General features: G+C 43.6%; 1 protein-coding gene across 1 annotated transcript in view; it reads right to left on the minus strand.

Annotated features, from left to right (window-relative positions):
* The window catches only part of LOC139281476 (sodium- and chloride-dependent GABA transporter 1-like), a 60,850-nt gene extending 46,107 nt beyond the window's left edge, over positions 1-14,743 (minus strand). Inside the window, exons 1-4 of the mRNA XM_070901647.1 lie at positions 14,515-14,743; positions 8,497-8,628; positions 5,511-5,611; positions 571-680 (exon numbers count right to left, since the gene is read on the minus strand). Coding sequence (XP_070757748.1) covers positions 571-680; positions 5,511-5,611; positions 8,497-8,628; positions 14,515-14,674 — 503 coding nt within the window. The 5' untranslated portion in view covers positions 14,675-14,743. The remainder of the gene's footprint in view (positions 1-570; positions 681-5,510; positions 5,612-8,496; positions 8,629-14,514) is intronic.
* Between the last annotated feature and the right edge of the window lie 6,354 nt (positions 14,744-21,097).

Consider the following 21,097-nt stretch of genomic DNA (forward strand, 5'->3'; position numbering starts at 1 on the left):
CCCCGGGCCTGGCAGTATGGGGTACAATTAAATGCAGGTCAGGGAACTGTGTCTTCTGACATATTTCCCATAACTTGCTTGGGTTAACTGCGAGATACAAAGGATACCTCTTAGGCCCAGGCATCTAGCATTGTGCTGTTGGCAGTGAAATCCAGAAATTTTTTGTGCTAAGGATTGTGTCAGCTTTCACAAAACGTTGTCTAGCATCAAAGATTTTTTTTAATTTAGTTTTTGCAGGCCACCTACTTGCATCATCATGCTGCAGCAGGCCTCAGAAGCCTGCTTTCTAAAATGTAATGATCCATGGATAGAAGGTTGACCAGCATAAGAGCAGATCTCCATGGTAGACAGAAGTCCCACTCCTCACCCCTTCAAGATATGTCCCAATAAACAGACGTTGGAAGATCCTGGGCAGTGTGTCCAGCATGAATATCTTTTATGCATCTGACAAGTCTTATATTTTACATAATTACAGTTAACCAAAGTCTTTAATAGTAATTGTCTTCTTAAATCATAGTTCCTAATACCAATATGCACTCCAATTCAACAGACAGAATGAATGTCACTTACTCCCAGAATTCTGTCACTGCACTGGTCATGTTAGCGGTAGCAACCAGAGAGTAGTTAGAGAAACAAGCTTTTGTGTTCCATTCATTGTCACAGCTTTGCCAAGGAAGTTCCTGAAGAAAAAATATATACATCCTTCAATCAATGTACGTAAAAGAAGCAAAAAAATCCAACTTGTCTTTTTTGTTATTTATGGGTTCTCCTGCATCAGTGCATTCATCTCCAGTGTAACTTCAGAGCTCCATCCTTGGTACACTCATCATTTATATGAGGCCCTCGACAATAGCATCCAGAAGCAACAGGTCAACTTCCACGTGTACATTGAACATCCAGTTTTACCACTCTGTCTCCGCTATCAACCGTACAGCTGTAGCTGTATTCTCTAACTGCATATCTGACATGAAGGCATGGGTGAAACAAAATTTCCTCCAAATTAACATTGGCAAAACCAAAGCTATCTCTGTGAATGGGACAGTAGTTATGTGTCTCCAGCCTTGACTCCATCAACCTCCTTGGCTTCACCTCAGGCTAAAATCCAAGGCTAAGTCTGGAGGAGCAGAAAGTTGGCATACTGCCAGATGTCAAGCTGAGCTTTTTCTCTGACATCCATTCCTTTACCAAGACCACTTTTGTCCATCTCCACACAATTGCCCACTCTCCCCACCTTGAAGTTCAGTTTCTCTTAGAACTTCCTGGTCAAATTCTCTGCCTCTATTCATGACAAATGAAACCTTATTTACAACAAGCTTCCGCACCTGTATAAAAAATCTGTATTCCCATCACGCCCAACTCCCCTGGCGACCCAGTGGGGAGTTTCACTCTTCTAGGCTATGCAAAGGGCTCCGAGGGAGTCCCACAAATGTCTGTTCCTAGGCTGGGCCTAGCTGAATGGTTGCAGTCCACAAAAGATGAGATGAGAGTCCAGTATAGCCCCTCCTGCCTCATTATAATAGGTACCTGCACCTACTGCAGGTATAGTACAAGACAGATACAGAAGAAAACTTTCTCCACATATTCCATCAAGAACATAAAAACATAAGAAATAGGAGCAGGAGGAGGCCATTTGGCCCCTCGAGCCTGCTCCACCATTTAATAAGATCTTGGCTGATCTGATCATGGACTCAGTTCCACTTCCCTGTCCGCTCCCCATAACCCTTTATCCTCTTATCAAACATCTGTCTATCTCGGCCTTAAATATATTCAATGACCCCGCCTCCACAGCTCTCTGGGACAGAGAATGCCATCGATTTACAACCCTCTGAGAGAAAAAAATTCTCCTCATCACAGTTTTAAATGAGCAGCCCTTTATTCTAAGACTATGACCCCTAGTTTTCATTTCTCCTATGTGTGGAAATATCCTCTCTGCATCCACCTTGTCGAGCCCCATCATTATCTTGTATGTTTCGATAAGATCACCTCTCATTCTTCTAAACTCCAATGAGTTTAGGCCCAACCTACTCAATCTATCTTCATAGGTCAACCCCCTCATCACCGGAATCAACCTAGTAAACCTTCTCTGAACAGCCTCCAATGCAAGTATATCCTTCCTTAAATACAGAGACCAAAACTATACGCAGTACTCTAGGTGTGGCCTCACCAATACCCTGTACAGTTGTAGCAGAACTTCTCTGCTTTTATACTCTATCCCCCTTACAATAAAGGCCAACATTCCTGATTACTTGCTGTACCTGCATACTCACTTTTTGTGTTTCATGCACAAGAACCCCAAGGTCCCACTGTACTGCAGCACTTTGCAATTTTTCTCCATTTAAATTATAATTTGCTTTTCTATTTTTTCTGTCAAAGTGAATAACCTCTTTTTCCCACATTATACTCCATTTGCCAAATTATTGCCCACTCACTTAGCCTGTCTATGTCCCTTCGCAGATTTTTTGTGTCTTTCTCACAATTGGCTTTCCCATCCGTCTTTGTATCATCAGCAAACTTGGCTACATTACACTCGGTCCCTTCATAAGAATAAGAACATAAGAAATAGGAACAGGAGAAGGCCATATGGCCCCTCGAGCCTGCTCCGCCATTTAATACGATCATGGCTGATATGATCATGGACTCAGGTCCACTTCCCTGTCCGCTCCCCATAACCCCTTATTCCCTTATCGTTTAAGAAACTATCTATTTCTGTCTTAAATTTATTCAATGCCCCAGCTTCCACAGCTCTCTGAGGCAGCGAATTCCACAAATCCACAATCCTCTGAGAGAAGAAATTTCTCCTCATCTCAGTTTTAAATGGGCTGCCCCTTATTCTAAGATTATGCCCTCTAGTTCTAGTCTCCCCTATCAGTGGAAACTTCCTCCCTGCATCCACCTTGTCAAGCCCCCTCATAATCTTATACGTTTCGATAAGATCGCCTCACATTCTTCTGAATTCCAATGAATAGAGGCCCAACCTACTCAACCTTTCCTCATAAGTCAACCCCCTCATCTCCGGAATCAACCTTGTGAACCTTCTCTGAACTGTCTCCAAAGCAAGTATATCCTTTCGTAAATATGGAAACCAAAACTGCACGCAGTATTCCAGGTGTGGCCTCACCAATACCCTGTATAACTGTAGCAAAACTTCCCTGTTTTTATACTCCATCCCCTTTACAATAAAGGCCAAGATTACATTAGCCTTCCTGAACACTTTATGTACCTACATACTAACCTGAGTTTCATGAACAAGTACCCCCAGGTCCCGCTGTACTGCAGCACTTTGCAATCTTTCTCCATTTAAATAATAACTTGCTCTTTGATTTTTTTCTGGCAAAGTGCATGACCTCACACTTTCCAACATAATACTCCATCTGCTAAATTTTTGCCCACTCACTTAGCCTATCTATGTCCTTTTGCAGATTTATTGTGTCCTCCTCACACATAGCTTTTCCTCCGATCTTTGTATCATCAGCAAACTTGGTTACATTACACTCGGTCCCCTCATCCAAGTTATTAAAATAGATTGCGAATAGTTGGGGCCCCAGCCCTGATCCCTGCGGCACCTCACCAGTTACTGTTTGCCAACCAGAAAATGACTCATTTATCCCGACTCTCTGTTTTCTGTTCGTTAGCCAATCCTCTATCCATGCTAATATATTACCCCTAACCCGTGAACTTTTATCTTTTGCAGTAACCTTTTATGTGGCACCTTATCGAATACCTTCTGGAAATCCAAATACACCACTGGTTCCCCCTTAACCACTGTGCTTGTTACATCCTCAAAGAACTCCAGCAAATTTGCCAAACGTGATTTCCCTTTCATAAAACCATGCTGACTCTGCTTGATTGAATTATGGTTTTCCAAATGTTCTGCTACTGCTTCCTTAATAATGGACGCCAGCATTTTCCCAACGACAGATGTTAGGCTAACTGGTCTATCGTTTCCTGCTTTCTGTCTGCCTCCTTTTTTAAATAGGGGCATTACATTTGCAGTTTTCCAATCCGCTGGGACCTCTCCAGAATCCAGGGAATTTTGTTAGATTACAACCAATGCATCCACTATCTCTGCAGCCTTTTCTTTTAAGACCCTAGGATGTAAGGCATCAGGTCCAGGGGGCTTGTCCGCCTTTAGTCCCATTATTTTACCGAGTACTATTTCTTTAGTGATAGTGATTGTATTAAGTTCCTCCCTCCCTATAGCCCCTTGATTAACCACTATTGGGATATTTTTAATGTCTTCTACCGTGAAGACAGAAACAAAATATTTGTTCACTGTCTCTGCCATTTCCCTTTTCCCCATTATTAATTCCAAATACACTCAAATCAAATATATTACAGGTTTTTACAAAGAGTAAACTTTCTTCTATACTATCTTATCAACCACAGTCAGGTCAAGAATAGCACGTGTTGATAACAGAACAAAGTTTCCTGTAAACTGCAGTATTAAAAATACTCCTAGGTCAGGCATAATATAGGTTGATACACTGATGTTGGTGCGTCTATCCTCCCAGGCAATTTGCAGGATTTTGCGAAGACAGCGTTGGTGACATTTCTCCAGTGATTTGAGGTGTCTACTGTATATGGTACACATCTCTGAGCCATACAGGAAGATGGGTAATACTACAGCCCTGTAGACCATAAGCTTGGTGCCAGATTTGAGGTCCTGGTCTTCAAACATTCTTCCTCAGACGACCGAAGGCTGTGCTGGCACACTGGACACGGTGTTGGATCTCGTCATCAATGTCTGCCTTTGCTGATAGTAGTCTCCCGCAGTATGGAAAGTGGTCCACATTGTCCAAGGCCGTGGATTTTGATGACGGGAGGGCAGTGTTGGGTGTCAGGGTCAACATCAGTGTTCTCAATCAGGCCAACACCCTCAGCATCGAAGTACTGACCACACTTGGCCAGCTCTGTTGAGTCTTGTGTCGGGCCATATCATCCGCATGCCCGACACAAGACTCCCAAAGCAAGCGCTCTACTCGGAACTCCTACACGGCAAGCGATCCCCAGGTGGGCAGAGGAAATGTTTCAAGGACACCCTCAAAGCCTCCTTGATAAAGTGTAACATCCCCACCAACACCTGGGAATCCCTGTGCAAAGACCACTCTATGTGGAGGTAGAGCACCCGGGAGGGCGCTGAGCACCTCGAATCTTGTTGCCGAGAGCATGCAGAAAACAAACGCAGGCAGTGGAAGGAGCGTGCGGCAAACCAGTCCCACCCACCCGTTCCTTCAACCATTGTCTGTCCCACCTGTGACAGAAACTGTAATTCCTGTATTGGACTGTACAGTCGCCTGAGAACTCACTTTTAGAGTGGAAGCAAGTCTTCCTCGATTTCAAGGGACTGCCTATGATGATGATGATAATGATGATGAGGTTGGTGCAGAGGAATGGTCAGCAGTGGTACCCCTACCATTTCTCCAAGGTTTCCGCAGATCTTCCACTGAAGTTACAGAGGAGATCAGGAGAACCCTGGCAGAAATTACTCGTGATGATACCTAAGTACTCACCGATGTGAAAGAGTTGAAGAGGTAGTAGAGAGCCCAAGCTATGATCACAATATAGTAAATGTTGAGCCAAAAGGACAAGATGACAGCAGCCAGCCCAACTCCTGTCAAGAAACAGAGTATAGTTTATTGTGGAAAATACATGCTATCTATAATCTATCAAAATATATCTCCACCAGTTTATTAAAAATGACATGTCAGAACACACACGAGACCATCATGATTTAGTATGGCTACAAAACAATCTTCAAAGAAATGGAAAGAAAACGAATCATTGATCTGGAGCCTGCAGCTTACAAAGACTTTCCCAACTACACAGTCTCCTCTCCAAACAACGTTAATTCTGGTTGATCTAAAGGTGTTTTTTATGTAGCGACAAATGGGCCTTATGGCTTTCAACATACACAGTTCCCCTGTGTAGCAGAATAACACATTGTGCACTACATGGTATTACACTGCTATCTTTATAAACATTGTCGGAACAGTGCCTTGTAAAGTTGTCCGAAATTTTGCCTCCGAGAATTATAAAGGGAATACCCTGTAAACTGCCTGAGGATAGCCATATAATATTAAGTTCAGCTGTTGAACCGAAAGGAGGAGAATAGTTAATGTAGGCTTCCAAACATTGAACTCATGCTTTTAGACAATTAAGTCATAATATAATTTATCCCTGGCTCAGGTCCAGGGAAGAAGCAGTAAGTCGTGAACTGGTCAAAACTATCATATTTGCGTCATATTTGTGTAGATCCTTTTGTTAAAAGTAAGGCTGTAAGGTAAGGTTGTAAAAGTGGAGCCAACCATTCTGGAGAGCCATGCTTAAGGACTGACTTGTTGGGAAATATTGACACAAAAAGTAGTGAGCCCTTCTGATCCACCAGTCATTCAAAAGCTGAGTTTTAATGCAAATAAGAAGGTCCCATGAACAGAAATTAGATAAATGACCAGATATGCTTTTGGTGGTGTTTAGTTGACAGATAAATGTTGGCCAGCACTCCAGGAGAACTCCAGTGCTCTTCTTTAAATAGTGCCATGGGATCCTTCATGTCTACCTGAGAGTGAAGTCTGGGCCTTGATCTAATATTTCATCCAAAAGATGGCACCTCCAACAATACAGCACTCCCTCAGTTTAATACAGAGAGAATTGCTTTACCTTTAGGGAAGTAAAATGACGTATGTGATCCAATGTAGACTTAATACTATGCAAAAATACCATTGTCACATGCAACTCTTGTACCTAATTTTTTGTTAACTTTTATACATGTTTTGGATGTTCAGCAATGTTGCAGAATACATTCTAGTATTGCATGGCCATAAACAATCATGGCCAACTTCTTCCAATACAAAGCAGAGGTAATTCCACAATTCTGCACTCCAAGTGGGGAGCAATACTTCGAGGGAAGACAAGTCAGATATGGGCTACAGCAGTGATTCTCTCACCCACCCTCCATGCAAGTGTAATTCCCCAATAGGAGTACAGGATCTTGAAATTATCCCTCAGAAGTGATGCAAAATTGAGATCTCTTCCTCCCACTGTGCTTCAATGCTCCGTATCTAGCATGAAATCTGTGCAGGCTGCAGGACACTTTTTATTCCAAGTATAACACAAGTTAGACAAAGAGTAAAGCTCTCCATACAGTCCCTATAAAGCACTTCTAAGTCAGGTGTTGTACTGGTTAGACACATAAATAGGGCCAGAACTTGGTCAATGCTAAGACCCACCCAAGTACCGCCCAAAGGACCGCTGAGAGATCTGGCGGTACTTTGTCAGGTAGATTCCTCCAAAAGATCTGCAAAAACCACCCAGCGGCCAAAAAATGACTTACACCGTGAATCTGGGCGGCAGCAGGCGGGAGCTCCCAATCTTGGCGACAAATGCAATCTTCACCAAAGTGCCGCCAAGGATTGAGTTGGGTCCGGGGGGAGGCGGGAGGGGGAGACACATATAAATAAAAATTTGCACAGAAAATAAAAAACACTGGAAAACCTTCAGGGGACCCCATCCACAAAACTGCTGCAAAAAAAATAATAAAAGCAGTTTACTAACCTTTTTTTGCAGGTCTTCATACTTATCGTTGGGGTTAGACCTGCTGCCACGCAGCGGTCCTTCCACCTGCTGCCGCCGACTCCCGCCGGGAGGAATCTGCCAGCTCGGCGGGCAGGAGGACACTTGCGTGCTAACGGCCGTCAGTGGGTGGTTCCCAGTGGTCCTCCCCTCCCGCTGGTGGGAGGCCTAGTCAAAACTGGCACCAAGGGGAGACTGCCCAAAAAACTCAGCGGTAGCCGGCAGCAACGGGTTTTAAGGCCATCAAGTTCGGGCCCAATGTAAATGTCCTTCACTAAAAAAGAAATTCTATGACCCAGCCATGTATGTTAACTTCAATTTTCGAAGAACTCTTCTGTTGTTCCAATGTGAAATTTCTATTTCCCATGCTCAGCTGTCGATGTGGCCTGAGAGTGAGAATTTGTACCAAACTATGGGCTGTTCTGTGACACTGACCCACGTTCATTACATTCTGGGCTGGACCTGCCCCAAAGTCATTTTACATAATAGGGTAGATTTTGTGACCGCTTGTATGCAGCGAAGTAGCTCGCACACTGCAAATGTGGTGAGCCTGCAATTTTGCAAAGTGCACTTGTATGTTAAGATGCCTTATCATGTTCGAGGACTTGGACAGCATGCTGTGATATATCTACAGCCAGTAGAGAGAGACTTTCATTACATCGGTCCAAGCTGACTCTGATTATAGGTTTCAGAGGTGAAAGGGCAGCATCTCACCCATTGCACAAACCAGTCCCCAGCTTTCCTTTCAAAGCACAGCTACAATGTTGAATATTTAGCTCTTATTTCATTATGTTACTAATATTACTGATTTTGTGTCAGAACAACAAACTTTAAACAAATAATTCCAAACATTTTGAAAAAAATATACAATCCAGGTGATAACATTTTTCAAAGCAAGTTCCAAATTCCATACCCAAATATACAGACCCTTAAACATAGGAACTAGCTTCCACACACCGAGGCCTCCAATGGATGTGTACTGACCAAGAGCCGTTTCTAGGAGGAACAAAGGGATCCCAGCAAATATCAGCGTCAGAAAGTATGGGATCAGGAAGGCACCTGAAATATAACATGAGGTTGTTATTCCAATAAAACAGGGACTGGATTTTGGAAAAATCTACCTATCTATATAATAAAATGCTTTGTATCTATATGAACATATGATTTAAGATTGTTGCTTTCCATCTGGTCTGATTGTGGTATTATTGGTCACATGTTTAGCAAGCACCAATTAAATCTGCAGATCACATACAACAACAAACACAGAAGACAGCAATTACACTTCCACACCACAGAAAGTTTAATTAAGTAAGTTGAAGTAATTTAGTAATTGAAACTTCAAGTTCCAACCAACATTTTAACTCAATTCAAAGAAGGGCCACTCAACAAGCCAGATTTATGAGCAACCCAGTCAGAGCCGTCAACTGTCGAGGCCCACTTGATGCCAACATTTAAAAAAACATTTTATCTGTATGCAACACCACATGAGATTGTCTAATGTATGCTTATCTAGAAGTAAAAGCCTTAAATGTAACTATCACACCATCAATCTGTAAGATGTCACATTAAATTTGTCTACTGCAGATATCAGATGTCATGCTTTTTTCATTGGTTCAAATAAACAGGTTAACCATACTGATTCATTGAATAATAGATTAGTAACTGATACGTCCTTACTACACAGTATAAATGCACACGAGGCCCATGCTTGAGAGAAGGTCAGTCTGTGACCTGTCCTTTATTCCTTAGCACTCAAGTGATGAAGGTGGGTGGAGCTTCCCCTTTTATACCTGAAGGTCCAGGTTAGGAGTGTCTCCCACCTAGTAGTCAGTGTTCTCACGGTGTACAACTTAGGTCAGTTTATACATGGGTTACAATGCTGGTTGAATACATGACATCACCTCCCCCCCCAAAGTCTTATTGGGATCACAGGTTGAGTCTCTCTGGTGGTTTACGCTCCCTTGTAGAGCGCCTGAGTTGAGGCTCCGGTTGTTGGGCGCTGGCCTGAGTGTCTGCTGTTTGCAGTGCCTCAGGCCTGTCCGGACTGCCCACAGTGACTGGGCTCTCCTCCCTTTGGTTCCAGTGTTCGGTCACCTGTGGTGGAGTGAACTCTATATCGTGTTCTTCCTCTGCTTCTTCTATGGGGTTGCTGAACCAACTTTTTGTTTGATCCACATGTTTGCGGCAGATTTGTCCATTGGTAAGTTTAACTACCAGAATCCTATTTCCCTCTTTGGCAACCACAGTGCCTGCGAGCCATTTGGGCCCTGCAGCATAGTTGAGGACAAAAACAGGATCATTTACATCAATACATCGCGCCCTCGCATTCCTGTCATGGTAGTGATATTGTGACTGGTGCCTGCTCTCGACAATTTCTTTCATGGTGGGGTGTATAAGGGATAATCGGGTTTTGAGCGTCCTTTTCATTAGTAGCTCTGCGGGTGGAACCCCTGTGAGCGAGTGTGGTCGGGATCTATAGGCCAACATGAGGCGTGATAAGCGGGTTTGTAGGGAACCCCCTTGGAATCTGAGCATCCCCTGTTTGATTATCTGCACTGCTCGTTCTGCCTGGCCGTTTGAGGCCGACTTGAACGGTGCCGTTCTAACATGGTTAATTCCATTGCCTGCCATGAAGTCCTGGAATTCAGTGCTTGTGAAGCACGGGCCATTGTCGCTGACCAAGATGTCCAGTAGACCGTGGGTGGCGAACATTGCCCGTAGACTTTCTACCGTGGCAGAGGATGTGCTTGAATTTAAAATGTCACACTCGATCCATTTGGAGTAGGCGTCTACTACAACCAAAAACATTTTCCCCATGAAAGGACCTGCATAGTCCACATGGATGCGTGACCAAGGCTTGGCGGGCCATGGCCAGGGGCTAAGGGGGGCTTCCCTGGGCGCATGGCCCAGCTGGGCACACGTGTTGCACCTGCGAACACAAAGTTCCAGATCTGCGTCTATCCCTGGCCACCAAACGTGTGACCTGGCAATTGCCTTCATCGTGACAATGCCCGGGTGCCCATTGTGGAGTTCTCTGATGAACACCTCTCTGCCCATCTGGGGCATGACTACGCGGTTTCCCCACAGTAGGCAATCGGCCTGAATCGAGAGTTCATCCTTGCGCCTGTGAAATGGTTTAAATTTCTCAGGGCATGCCCTGTACGTGGCTGCCCATTCCCCATTCAGGACACATTTCTTGACTAGAGACAATAGCGGGTCTCTATTTGCCCAGACTTTAATCTGACGGGCTGTCACGGGTGAGCCTTCGCTTCCGAAAGCTTCAACAGCCATGACCATCTCAGCACCATGCTCGGTAGCCCCCTCAGTGGTGGCTAGTGGTAGCCTGCTGAGTGCATCGGCGCAGTTTTCGGAGCCCGGTCTGTGCCGAATTGTGTAGTCATAGGCAGCTAACGTGAGTGCCCACCTCTGTATGCGGGCCGATGTGTTTGCATTTATGGTCTTGTTGTCAGCCAAAAGGGACGTTAGGGGTTTGTGATCTGTCTCCAGCTCAAATTTCCTGCCAAACAGGTACTGGTGCATTTTCTTTACCGCATATACACATGCGAGCGCCTCCTTTTCTACCATCCCGTAGCCCCTTTCTGCCTGGGACAGACTCCTGGAGGCATAAGCTACCGGCTGTAACTGACCCTTGGCATTGACATGCTGCAACACATACCCGACACCATAGGATGACGCATCGCACGTTAACACAAGTTTCTTACATGGGTCATATAGCGTTCACAGATTTTTGGAACATAACAAATTGCATGCTCTATTAAAAGCCCTTTCCTGGCTGTCCCTCCAGACCCAATCGCGACCTTTGCGTAGGAGCACGTGTAGCGGCTCTAGCAGCGTGCTCAATTTGGGAAGAAAGTTACCAAAATAGTTCAGGAACCCCAGGAATGAACACAGCTCCATCGTGTTACGGGGTCTGGGTGCTCTCTGGATCGCTTCCGTCTTGGATGCAGTAGGGCTGATCCCGTCTGCTGCTACCCTCATCCCCAGGAATTCTACCTCTGGAGCTAGGAAGACGCACTTCACCTTTTTCAGTCGCAGACCTACCCGGTCCAGTCTGCGTAGCACCTCCTCCAGGTTGTGGAGGTGTTCTTCAGTATCGTAACCCGTAATGAGGATGTTGTCCTGAAAAACCACCGTCCCTGGAATCGACTTGAGGAGGCTTTCCATATTTCGTTGGAAGATCGCGACGGCCGAGCGAATCCCGAACGGACATCTGTTGTACTCAAACAACCCCTTGTGTATCGTGATGGTGGTCAGCTTCTTCGACTCACTCGCCAGCTCCTGGGTCATGTAAGCTGAGGTCAGGTCCAATTTTGAAAAAAGTTTGCCACCGGATAGCGTCGCAAAGAGGTCCTCCGCTCTCGGTAGCAGGTACTGGTCTTGGAGTGACACCCGATTGATGGTGGCCTTGTAATCGCCACATATCCTGACCGACCCATCCGCCTTGAGCACCGGCACAATCGGGCTCGCCCAGTCACTGAATTCGACTGGCGAGATGATGCCTTCCCTCAACAGGTGGTCCAATTCGCCTTCTATCTTTTCCCGCATCACATACGGCACCGCTCTGGCCTTGTGGTGTACTGGTCTGGCGTCCGGGTTTATGTGAATCACTACCTTGGCCCCCATGAAAGTGCCAATGCCTGGTTGAAATAATGAGTCAAATTTGTCCAGGACCTGTGAGCATGATACTCGCTCCACAGAGGAAATTGCATTGACATCGCCCCATTTCCAGTTCATGACAGCAAGCCAACTCCTCCCCAGTAGTGCGGGACCGTCCCCCGGGACAATCCAGAGTGGCAACCTGTTCTCCGAATCTTTGTGGGTCACGACTACCGTGGCGCTGCCTAGCACTGGAATGATCTGCTTTGTGTAAGTCCGTAGCTGTGCGTCAATCGGCGATAATTTTGGCCTCCTGGCCTTGGATGCCCACAACTTTTCGGACTGTTTGATACCCATCAGGGACTGGCTGCCACCCGTGTCTAACTCCATTGATACTGGGATGCCATTGAGGAGCACTTTCATCATTATCGGTGGCGTCCTGGTGTATGAACTGTATACGTGCTCCACATGAACTTGCTGAACTTCAGCTTCCAGCGATTTCCCCCAGTGTCCATTTCTGCAATTTCTGCAGGTATTTTGCTCATCTCTGCAAACTCCGGCTGAATGTATGCCTCCACCCCTCTAGCATGAGTTGTGGTTTGAAACAAAAGGTCCCTTGCCAGTCGATCATCCCTGACTGCCCCTGTTATTGTCCTTGAGTGCACCATTAACAGGTGTTGATGGCCCCATTACTGGCCGCATTGTCCCTTGCAATGGCGTGAATCGCTGTTTAGCTTGCCATTGTCTCTGTCGAACTCCCCCTCTGGGTTCGACTACATGTTGGGGCATGCCTGACTGCCCTTGTCTGCCTGGAGAACTGTGTGCTGCTTTAACAATGTTGAATCTCTGTCCCAACCATTCCTTAACACAGTACCTCTCGTCTGTTCTGCTAGTGGCCATGCTCGCGTGGTTTAAATTCCAGTTTCTTGTCGCCATTGATATGTCCTTACTACACAGTATAAATGCACACGAGGCCCATGCTTGAGAGAAGGTCAGTCTGTGACCTGTCCTTTATTCCTTAGCACTCAAGTGATGAAGGTGGGTGGAGCTTCCCCTTTTTTACCTGAAGGTCCAGGTTAGGAGTGTCTCCCACCTAGTGGTCAGTGTTCTCACGGTGTACAACTTAGGTCAGTTTATACATGGGTTACAATGCTGGTTGAATACATGACATCAACGATCGCAGAGAAACCCACAGAAAATCACTCTCTCCTTTCAATCAATCGCATAAGTGATTTTTTTTTTCAAAGTGATTCCACCGACAATTTTTATTTCTAACCCAGATGAACAGATAGGGGTCAATTTCCTGCCCCTCCCCTGGTCAACTCCTGCATTATACCCATCCAGACTCAGATGTGCTTGCATTTTCTGTTCTCTTCACATGGCCTAGAGGCGCTCCATGATTCCAATGTGAACAGGGAGGGCGAGGAGAATGCTAATGTGCTTTGACGGAGGAGAGGGGGAAAAGTACCAGCATGTAGAGAGTGGATGGGGAGAAGAACGCTAGCTCGAGTTAATGTGAGAGAGGAAAGAAGCAGGCTTGCATGAACTGGGCGTGGGGGTAGGGTAACAAAAATACAAGCGTGAACTGAAGGAAGAGTGGCAGCGTGAACTGAGGGAGGAGAGGAGGAAATAATGTGCCAATGTGATACCGTCAAAATAAACTATTGGGGGAGCTGAGTGCCAATATGATTTCAGGGAGAAAGAGGAGTGGCCACTTTAATTGAGGGAAGAAAGGAGAAGACAACATGCACACATTGAAGAGGCAGATGAATGCCAGATGCCAGCGAAAACGGTGGTACGGGGAGGGTGGAAATGGGGATTTGTAAATTAGTGATGGCATGACCTAAGAGGGATGGAGGAGAAGAGTGCCAACGTGACCTGAAGGGAAGAGTGTCAGCATGAAGTGAAGGAGCAATAAGTGCCTGTGTGAGGAGAGGAGTGAACGAGATTGCCGAATGAACTGTGGGGGGGGGGGAGGGGGGAAGAAAGAGGAGTGGCAACTTGAATTGGGGAGGAGAGGAATTGCAACTTGAATTGATAGAGGGCCAGTTTGAAATGTGGAGGCGAGGATGGAACTGGGAGAATGAAGTGAACAGTGCAACAGTGTAACTGGGTGGAAAAAGTGAAAATATCAGGATCCAATAGGTGGGAGGGGGTGAAGACTACAGCATCAGCTGGATGGAACATCAGAGTCGTCCTCTACAGCACATTCTTTGTACCATTGTAACACTGATGTATGCTCATAATTTCGTCTGTGTTGGACGGCAATGGTGTCCAGTGTCCTATCTGTGTAAATTGTATGCAGTAGTGTTCAGTAGTGTGTCCTACCTCCACCATTTTTGCCACAGAGGTAAGGGAATCTCCAGACATTCCCGAGTCCAATGGCATATCCCACACAGGAAAGTAGGAAGTCAAATTTTCCTTTCCAATTCCCTCTCTCTGGTAAGGGTTCACTTTTATTGGCCTGGCTGTCTGGAGGCTGTGCCATTTCCTCTGGTTGTGCATGCCTCAAGCCTGGGGGAAGACTGATCTCCAGCGAAGCTTGTTCCCTCTCCCCCATCACTGGACACTTTCATCCACTTCACATGGAAGGGTTGAAGACTTATGAACTCGCAGTTCTTCGTTGGAATCAAATGCTTTTCCCTTAAGATTTCACTTTTTACTGAAAGTGCAAAAAGAAAAGAAATAATTCATAAGTACAAGTGTAATTTCTGCTTTGTTTAAATTTGGGGATGGCGGGATGCAGGAAAAAACATTTTCTCAAATAAGCCTAGCTGTATTTTTAACATCTCAGCCCCACAGGATGGGTGAAACCCAATCCTGCCAAGCACTAACAAATACTTTACTTCAAAGGAAATGTCAAAAAACAACTGGGCTGGAGTAAAACTGACATGAAGAGATTTCAAACCTGATGCAACACATCAGAAAATTCAACAGCACTGCCATAATATGGCAGGTTTTAGTTTAACTTGACAACCCTAACAGTAGTAGAGACAGTATTGATAGTATGAGGGAGCTGGATTAGCATCAATAACAAATATAGTTATTAACCCATGAAGTTACTGAGGCTAACAGTAAGAGAAAGCTGGATATAGATCTGTAACAGATATAGCATTAACCTAATGTTCTCAGTTGTCCCCTCATTCAGTCAGTGTAAGTAAGTCCTTCCAGCCAGTTTAGAACATAAAAGCACTGACATAAGAAATGGCCTTATAACCTGTCCAGTTCAGTATTTTGACCAAGTCCTCCATTGAGCTATGATCTGCACAGTATTAATTTCTCCACAATCCCAAACCTGCTTGCCTCTGCTTCCTGCTATTATTTCCCAATATCAACAGAACTCTGAATTTAAAAAAACAGAAACAGAGAGAACAAAGGAACTAGACATTAACCATTATTCCTAATTTTAAAATAGGTTCTCATAGCAAGGTTCCTTAATACATGGTGGCATTCCTACAAAGGCTTGAGAATGTTCTTGTTTTATCGCTATATTGCCAGCACATGGCATCTAACCAGGGAATAATGGATCTGTGGAACAGGTAGCTGGCTCGTGCGATGGATGCCAATTTGCTGAATTCCTTCAAGTGAGAGCTGGACCTGTTTCTGGTGAATATCACCTTGTACAGAAGGTAGATTTATCAGGGCCAGAGTGATCTCCTGGGCTAGTTTTGATCGCCTGGGATGCCGGAGAGAAATTTCACAGATGTTTGTCCCCCCAAATTGGCTTGGTCTTTTATCTGTTTTTTTTTGCCTCTCCAAGGAGATTGCATGGTTTTGGAAAGTATATATATTGTGGTGCACAAGGCAGCACAATGTGTGGGACAGACTGGATGAACCACAGGCTCTTTTCCTATCCATCATTGTTTGTATACCCGTATGTTTGTAACTCTCAGCTAGAGAATTCCTTTTCATCTCAAAGTAAGTGCCACTTGCAACCCTGCTTGGGTGATGGGGCAGACACATATTGTAATTCTTCCTTCTAATGGTTGTTGAGAACCGGTATAACTGGGAAGGTGCAAACAGCACCTAGATGTGCCTCAATCTGTGGTTTGCTGTGATGTGTGTTTGTTACAGGCCATCTTCAAAGAGTAAGTTTTTACATTCAGGGGCTATTTCAGAGTCTCATCTCACCTCTAGTAACTGATAGGACTTACAGGAGCTGCATGAGGAATTATTCCCACACAATTCACCATTCAAGATTATTTTAGAGAGCTTTCTGAGAAGAGACAATCAGAACCATCTTGTGAACTGAATCAATGGTTTTTAAGTATTGTGCTATTTCAGTATCTAACTGCATCTTCAGGCTTCTGCGTATTATTTAATCAGCAACTAAATTTAAGTAATTAGTTTTAGCCTGTAGTTTAAGTTTGACAACATGTTATTTTTCATCTTCAAAAGTAATGCAAGAATATGATAGGTATATTCCCCAGTGAAAGATACACTGTGATTGGAGTTTAATTGTTAACCCTGGAAGAGCTAACCCATACACAGCATGAATAAGGATACAAGTTCCAATTTCTAAACAAAGCTGTCATCTAGCTAGTGAGATCAAATATTGGCAAAAAGTTCAGATTGTAAATTACTGACAATAAGTGTTAAATTACTGACGTTAGAAACTATAGCAAGCAATTAAATCCAAACATAATAACAAAAGTTCAACATCAGCAGTAAGAATCCTAGAGATAAATAATCACATCACAGTATCAATCAGAAGGGTTATAAGGATGGCTGATATGGCTTCTCTTCTGAGTTTGGAGTTTTAACCATACTAATGGAATTTTTTTCTCTAGATCTAACCTATCTAGATCTAACTTGACCCAGATATGTGTGTGTAATAGAATACAAAGAGCCTTACTGTGCATCTAACCCATGCTATACCTGCGCCGGAAGAGCTCGATGTTGACATTGGATCCAGTAGAAAGTGTTCATTCATCAGTGTGATATCAATTTTGAACATAACATTTCCCAAAACAAAGCTAACCCTAACTTGATGCACACAACACTAAGCAATGGTGTTTTATACTGTTCACATAGCTGCTGCCATAAGTCTTTTCGATTTCCTAAAACTATTACTATAAATGTCAAACTATAAGATCTTACCTTTTTTTTTATCGTTAATCACCTTTCCAAGAGAGATGCTGCAGTAATCTTGTATTCGTGATAGATTACCATGTAATAAGTTGATCACTGACTGAGTGAATGAATAAGTAGAAGTTTCATGCCTTTAATTGGATGGTTTGCACTCTTCTCTCCCTAATTTACTCCTTCCTCTTGTCCTAGTTCATTCTATTTTGAGATGCATTTAATGAGTTTTGATTTGTTTGTCTAATCAGATTAGCGATTACTCCTGTATAGAATTCTGCATGATTAGAGAATCAATACCTGATTTCTTCATGACAAAATGATATTGGTGTTTCAACTACAATCAATTTTATTTTCAGTCTGAGGTTAAATATCAGATTCATGACTCTCATTGTGGCCATATGGAAGTGGGAATTGGCCAAGACAAAGTGCATGAGAAGTAAAGAGATTATTCTAACCATGGGTCAAAACTAAATTGGAAATTTGCATATCCCCTGCCAAACACCATTTGAAACATTGTGCATAACTATTCCTTTTTGTTTATTCTCTTTCATTGTGTCTAAGCTGCATTCGGACTTGATACTAATTGGTTACCATAAATCTTTAGAAATCCAAATTCTATGTCCCTTTTTATTTACTTTAATTTCAATCCCTCTGATAGGTACCAGTGCATTTAACTCTATATTGTTTCATTAAAAAGATGTCAGTTTCACTATGGAGTATATCAGTGCTTTGAATAAAAGTTGTCTCACTGCCCTGGGCCACATTAACTATTTCATTTCGTGCTGTTGTCAAAGAACTGAACATGTCTGGGACCCGTTCTTCAGTGCATCTTCAACCATGCATTTCCGCATGCTAGTTGCCTCATGCGCAACATATCACATTTGCACACACACAATATCATACCACACTTGACATCAAATACAAGCCATTCCTGGGCTTTTAAGTTATCTCATGAAAAGATCAGTGGTATTTTCTCATCTCCCCTTGTGTGGTCCCAATGTCTAGGGTAGTGGCCAGTCTATCAAATACATTTTCCTCATTGTTCAGTATAGGCAAAGACACAAATATCTCCAAGAGAAACATATCAATAAATGATTCTCACCTACATTTTTCTGACTTTCAATAGAATTTATATTGATACCAAATTGAAAATCTTTTCATGTTACTCAGGCATGCACTCACACATCTTTTCCTAACCCATGTTCATGTTCCTGCAATTCACTCATAATCACCTAGGAAAATGATTTTAGAGAAATTCCCATTACATTACTGTTTCATCCCATTCAAGAGCCCTGGAGAAACTTTAACGTCCAATACAATATGATCAGTAGCATTTAACAAAAGTTCCCAAATCAATCCAAGTTTTAAACACACTTTTGTTAATTCTAATTAATCTATTAATGGACTTTTTAGCAAGTCGCCCATCTTAAGCGCACGAGACACTTCCTTAACTTCCTTATTTCGTCCAACATCTTGAACAACCATGCTCCAGTTACCCTTCCTTTTGTTCTCTTGACATGTCTGTGACATAGGCTTCGTAACGGCTTTAATTAATAACAGGATGCAGCTGCTGGTATAATGCTTACTTCTACCTTATTTGATAAAATAGCTGAGTTCTTCAAAAGCTTATAGGTATTAAGTCTTACATGGCACATTATTTTTAAAAGATGAGGAACAGATTCTGAGGCATCCAGGACAAGGCACTTCTTCACTATTAGGGGATTTAGAGCACAGCTCTATTCTCCTACGAACTATGCACTTGTGTTTATTCTCCTATGGGTATAGTTGACTGCTGTACAATGAAGGCAGCATGGCTGCTTCCTGGATAAAGACTGATGTGCATCATGGTGTTCCTGTGGCTATATAACACCAGAAAAGTGATCGAAGGATGTGGAGTTGATATGAAGAGCTGATGCCCAGGATTTCCCCTGTATCCAGTTTCTATAGGCAAGCTTCGTGCTGTGGGAGGGCCACACCAAAACTGTGAAGTATGCAAGGGATCTTTGATAATCAGGCGCGCTGGTACCTTATCGGCTGCCTACTATTGGTGAGGCCTAGTAAAATCAGGGCTTGTATATCACTGACTATGCAATAAAAACTGCACTTATGTAATACCTTTAATATAGCAAAACTTCCCAAGACATTTCAGTTGGTGGACATTAGACTCAAGTGGGAGTAGGAAGACATGTTAGTGGCATGAAGTGGCTGAAGGCACGATGTAAACTTGCCCATTGCATAGTGACTATGATATCTTGAGACACAGCTAAACACACACACTTGCACAACATGGCTGCCAGGTAGACTGTGCAGAGCACGTGGCTTTACTGTTATTACATCAGTAGTTCACTAGGTGGCTCTACAACAGTGGCAGTACACTTGCCTCTGATTTAAGAAGGTCATGGTTCAAGCCTCACTCTAGGATTTGTGCACATAATTTAAGCTGATATTTTATTCCAGTACTAAGGGAGTACTGCACCATTGAAAGCACTATTTTTCAGATGAAATGTCCAGGCCTGAGGTGGATATAAAAGATCCTGTGGCACTATTTCAAAGGAGAGATTGACAGATTTTTTTTAGGCGGTGGTATTAAGGATTACGGAACCAAAATGGGTAGATAGAGTTAAGCTACAGAACGGCCATGATCTAATTGAATGGCAGAAGTGGCTCGAGGGCTGAATGGGCTACTCCTGTTCCTATGAGAGGTGTCCTGGCCAACATTTATTCCTCAATCAACTCCCGCCAGAACTGGTCATTTTCCTCACTGCCTTTTATGGGACTGTGCCCTATTTGCCTACATAACAACAATGACTTCACGCCAAAAGCAATTCATTGGCTAGAACGCGCTTTGAGATGTCCTGAGGCGATCCCTTAGAGGATGAGACCGGGAATTAGTAATGGGAAACATGGAGATGGCAGAAACTCTAAACAAGTATTTTGTATCAGTCTTTACAGTAGAGGACACTAACAATATTCCAACAGTGGATAGTCAAGGGGCTATAGGGGAGGAGGAACTTAACACAATCACAATCACTAAAGAGGCGGTGCTCAGTAAGATAATGGGAATAAAGGCAGATAAATCCCTTGGACTTGATGGCTTGCATCCTAGGGTCTTAAGAGAAGTAGCGGCAAGAATTGTTGATGCATTGGTTGTAATTTACCAAAATTCCCTGGATTCTGGAGAGGACCCAGCAGATTGGAAAACTGCAAATGTAACGCCCCTATTCAAAAAAGGCAGACAAAAAGCAGGAAACTATAGACCAGTTAGCCTAACATTTGTGGTTGGGAAAATGTTGGAGTCCATTATTAAAGAAGCAGTAACATGACATTTGGAAAATCAAAATTTGGTCAGGCAAAGTCAACATGAATTTATGAAGGGGAAGTCATGTTTGACAAATTTTCTGGAATTCTTTGAGGATGTACCAAACAGGGTGGATAAAGGGGAACCAGTGGATGTGGTGTGTTTGGATTTCCAGAAGGCATTTGACAAGGTGCTACATAAAAGGTTATTGCACAAGATAAAAGTTCATGGGGTTGGGGTTAATATATTGGCATGGATAGAGGATTGACTAACAGAAAACAGAGAGTCGGGATAAATGGCTCATTCTTTGGTTGGAAATCAGTAACGAGTGGGGTGCCACAGGGATCAGTGCTGGCACCCCAACTATTTACAATCTATATTAACGACTTGGAAGAGGGGACTGAGTGTAACATAGCCAAGTTTGCTGACGATACAAAGATGGGAGGAAGCACAATGTGTGAGGAGGACATAAAGAGACTGCAGGAGGACATAACAGGCTAAGTGAGTGGGCAAGAATTTGGCAGATGG

This window comes from Pristiophorus japonicus, chromosome 15, assembly GCF_044704955.1.
Source record: "Pristiophorus japonicus isolate sPriJap1 chromosome 15, sPriJap1.hap1, whole genome shotgun sequence".
NCBI classification, from domain to species: Eukaryota; Metazoa; Chordata; class Chondrichthyes; family Pristiophoridae; genus Pristiophorus; species Pristiophorus japonicus.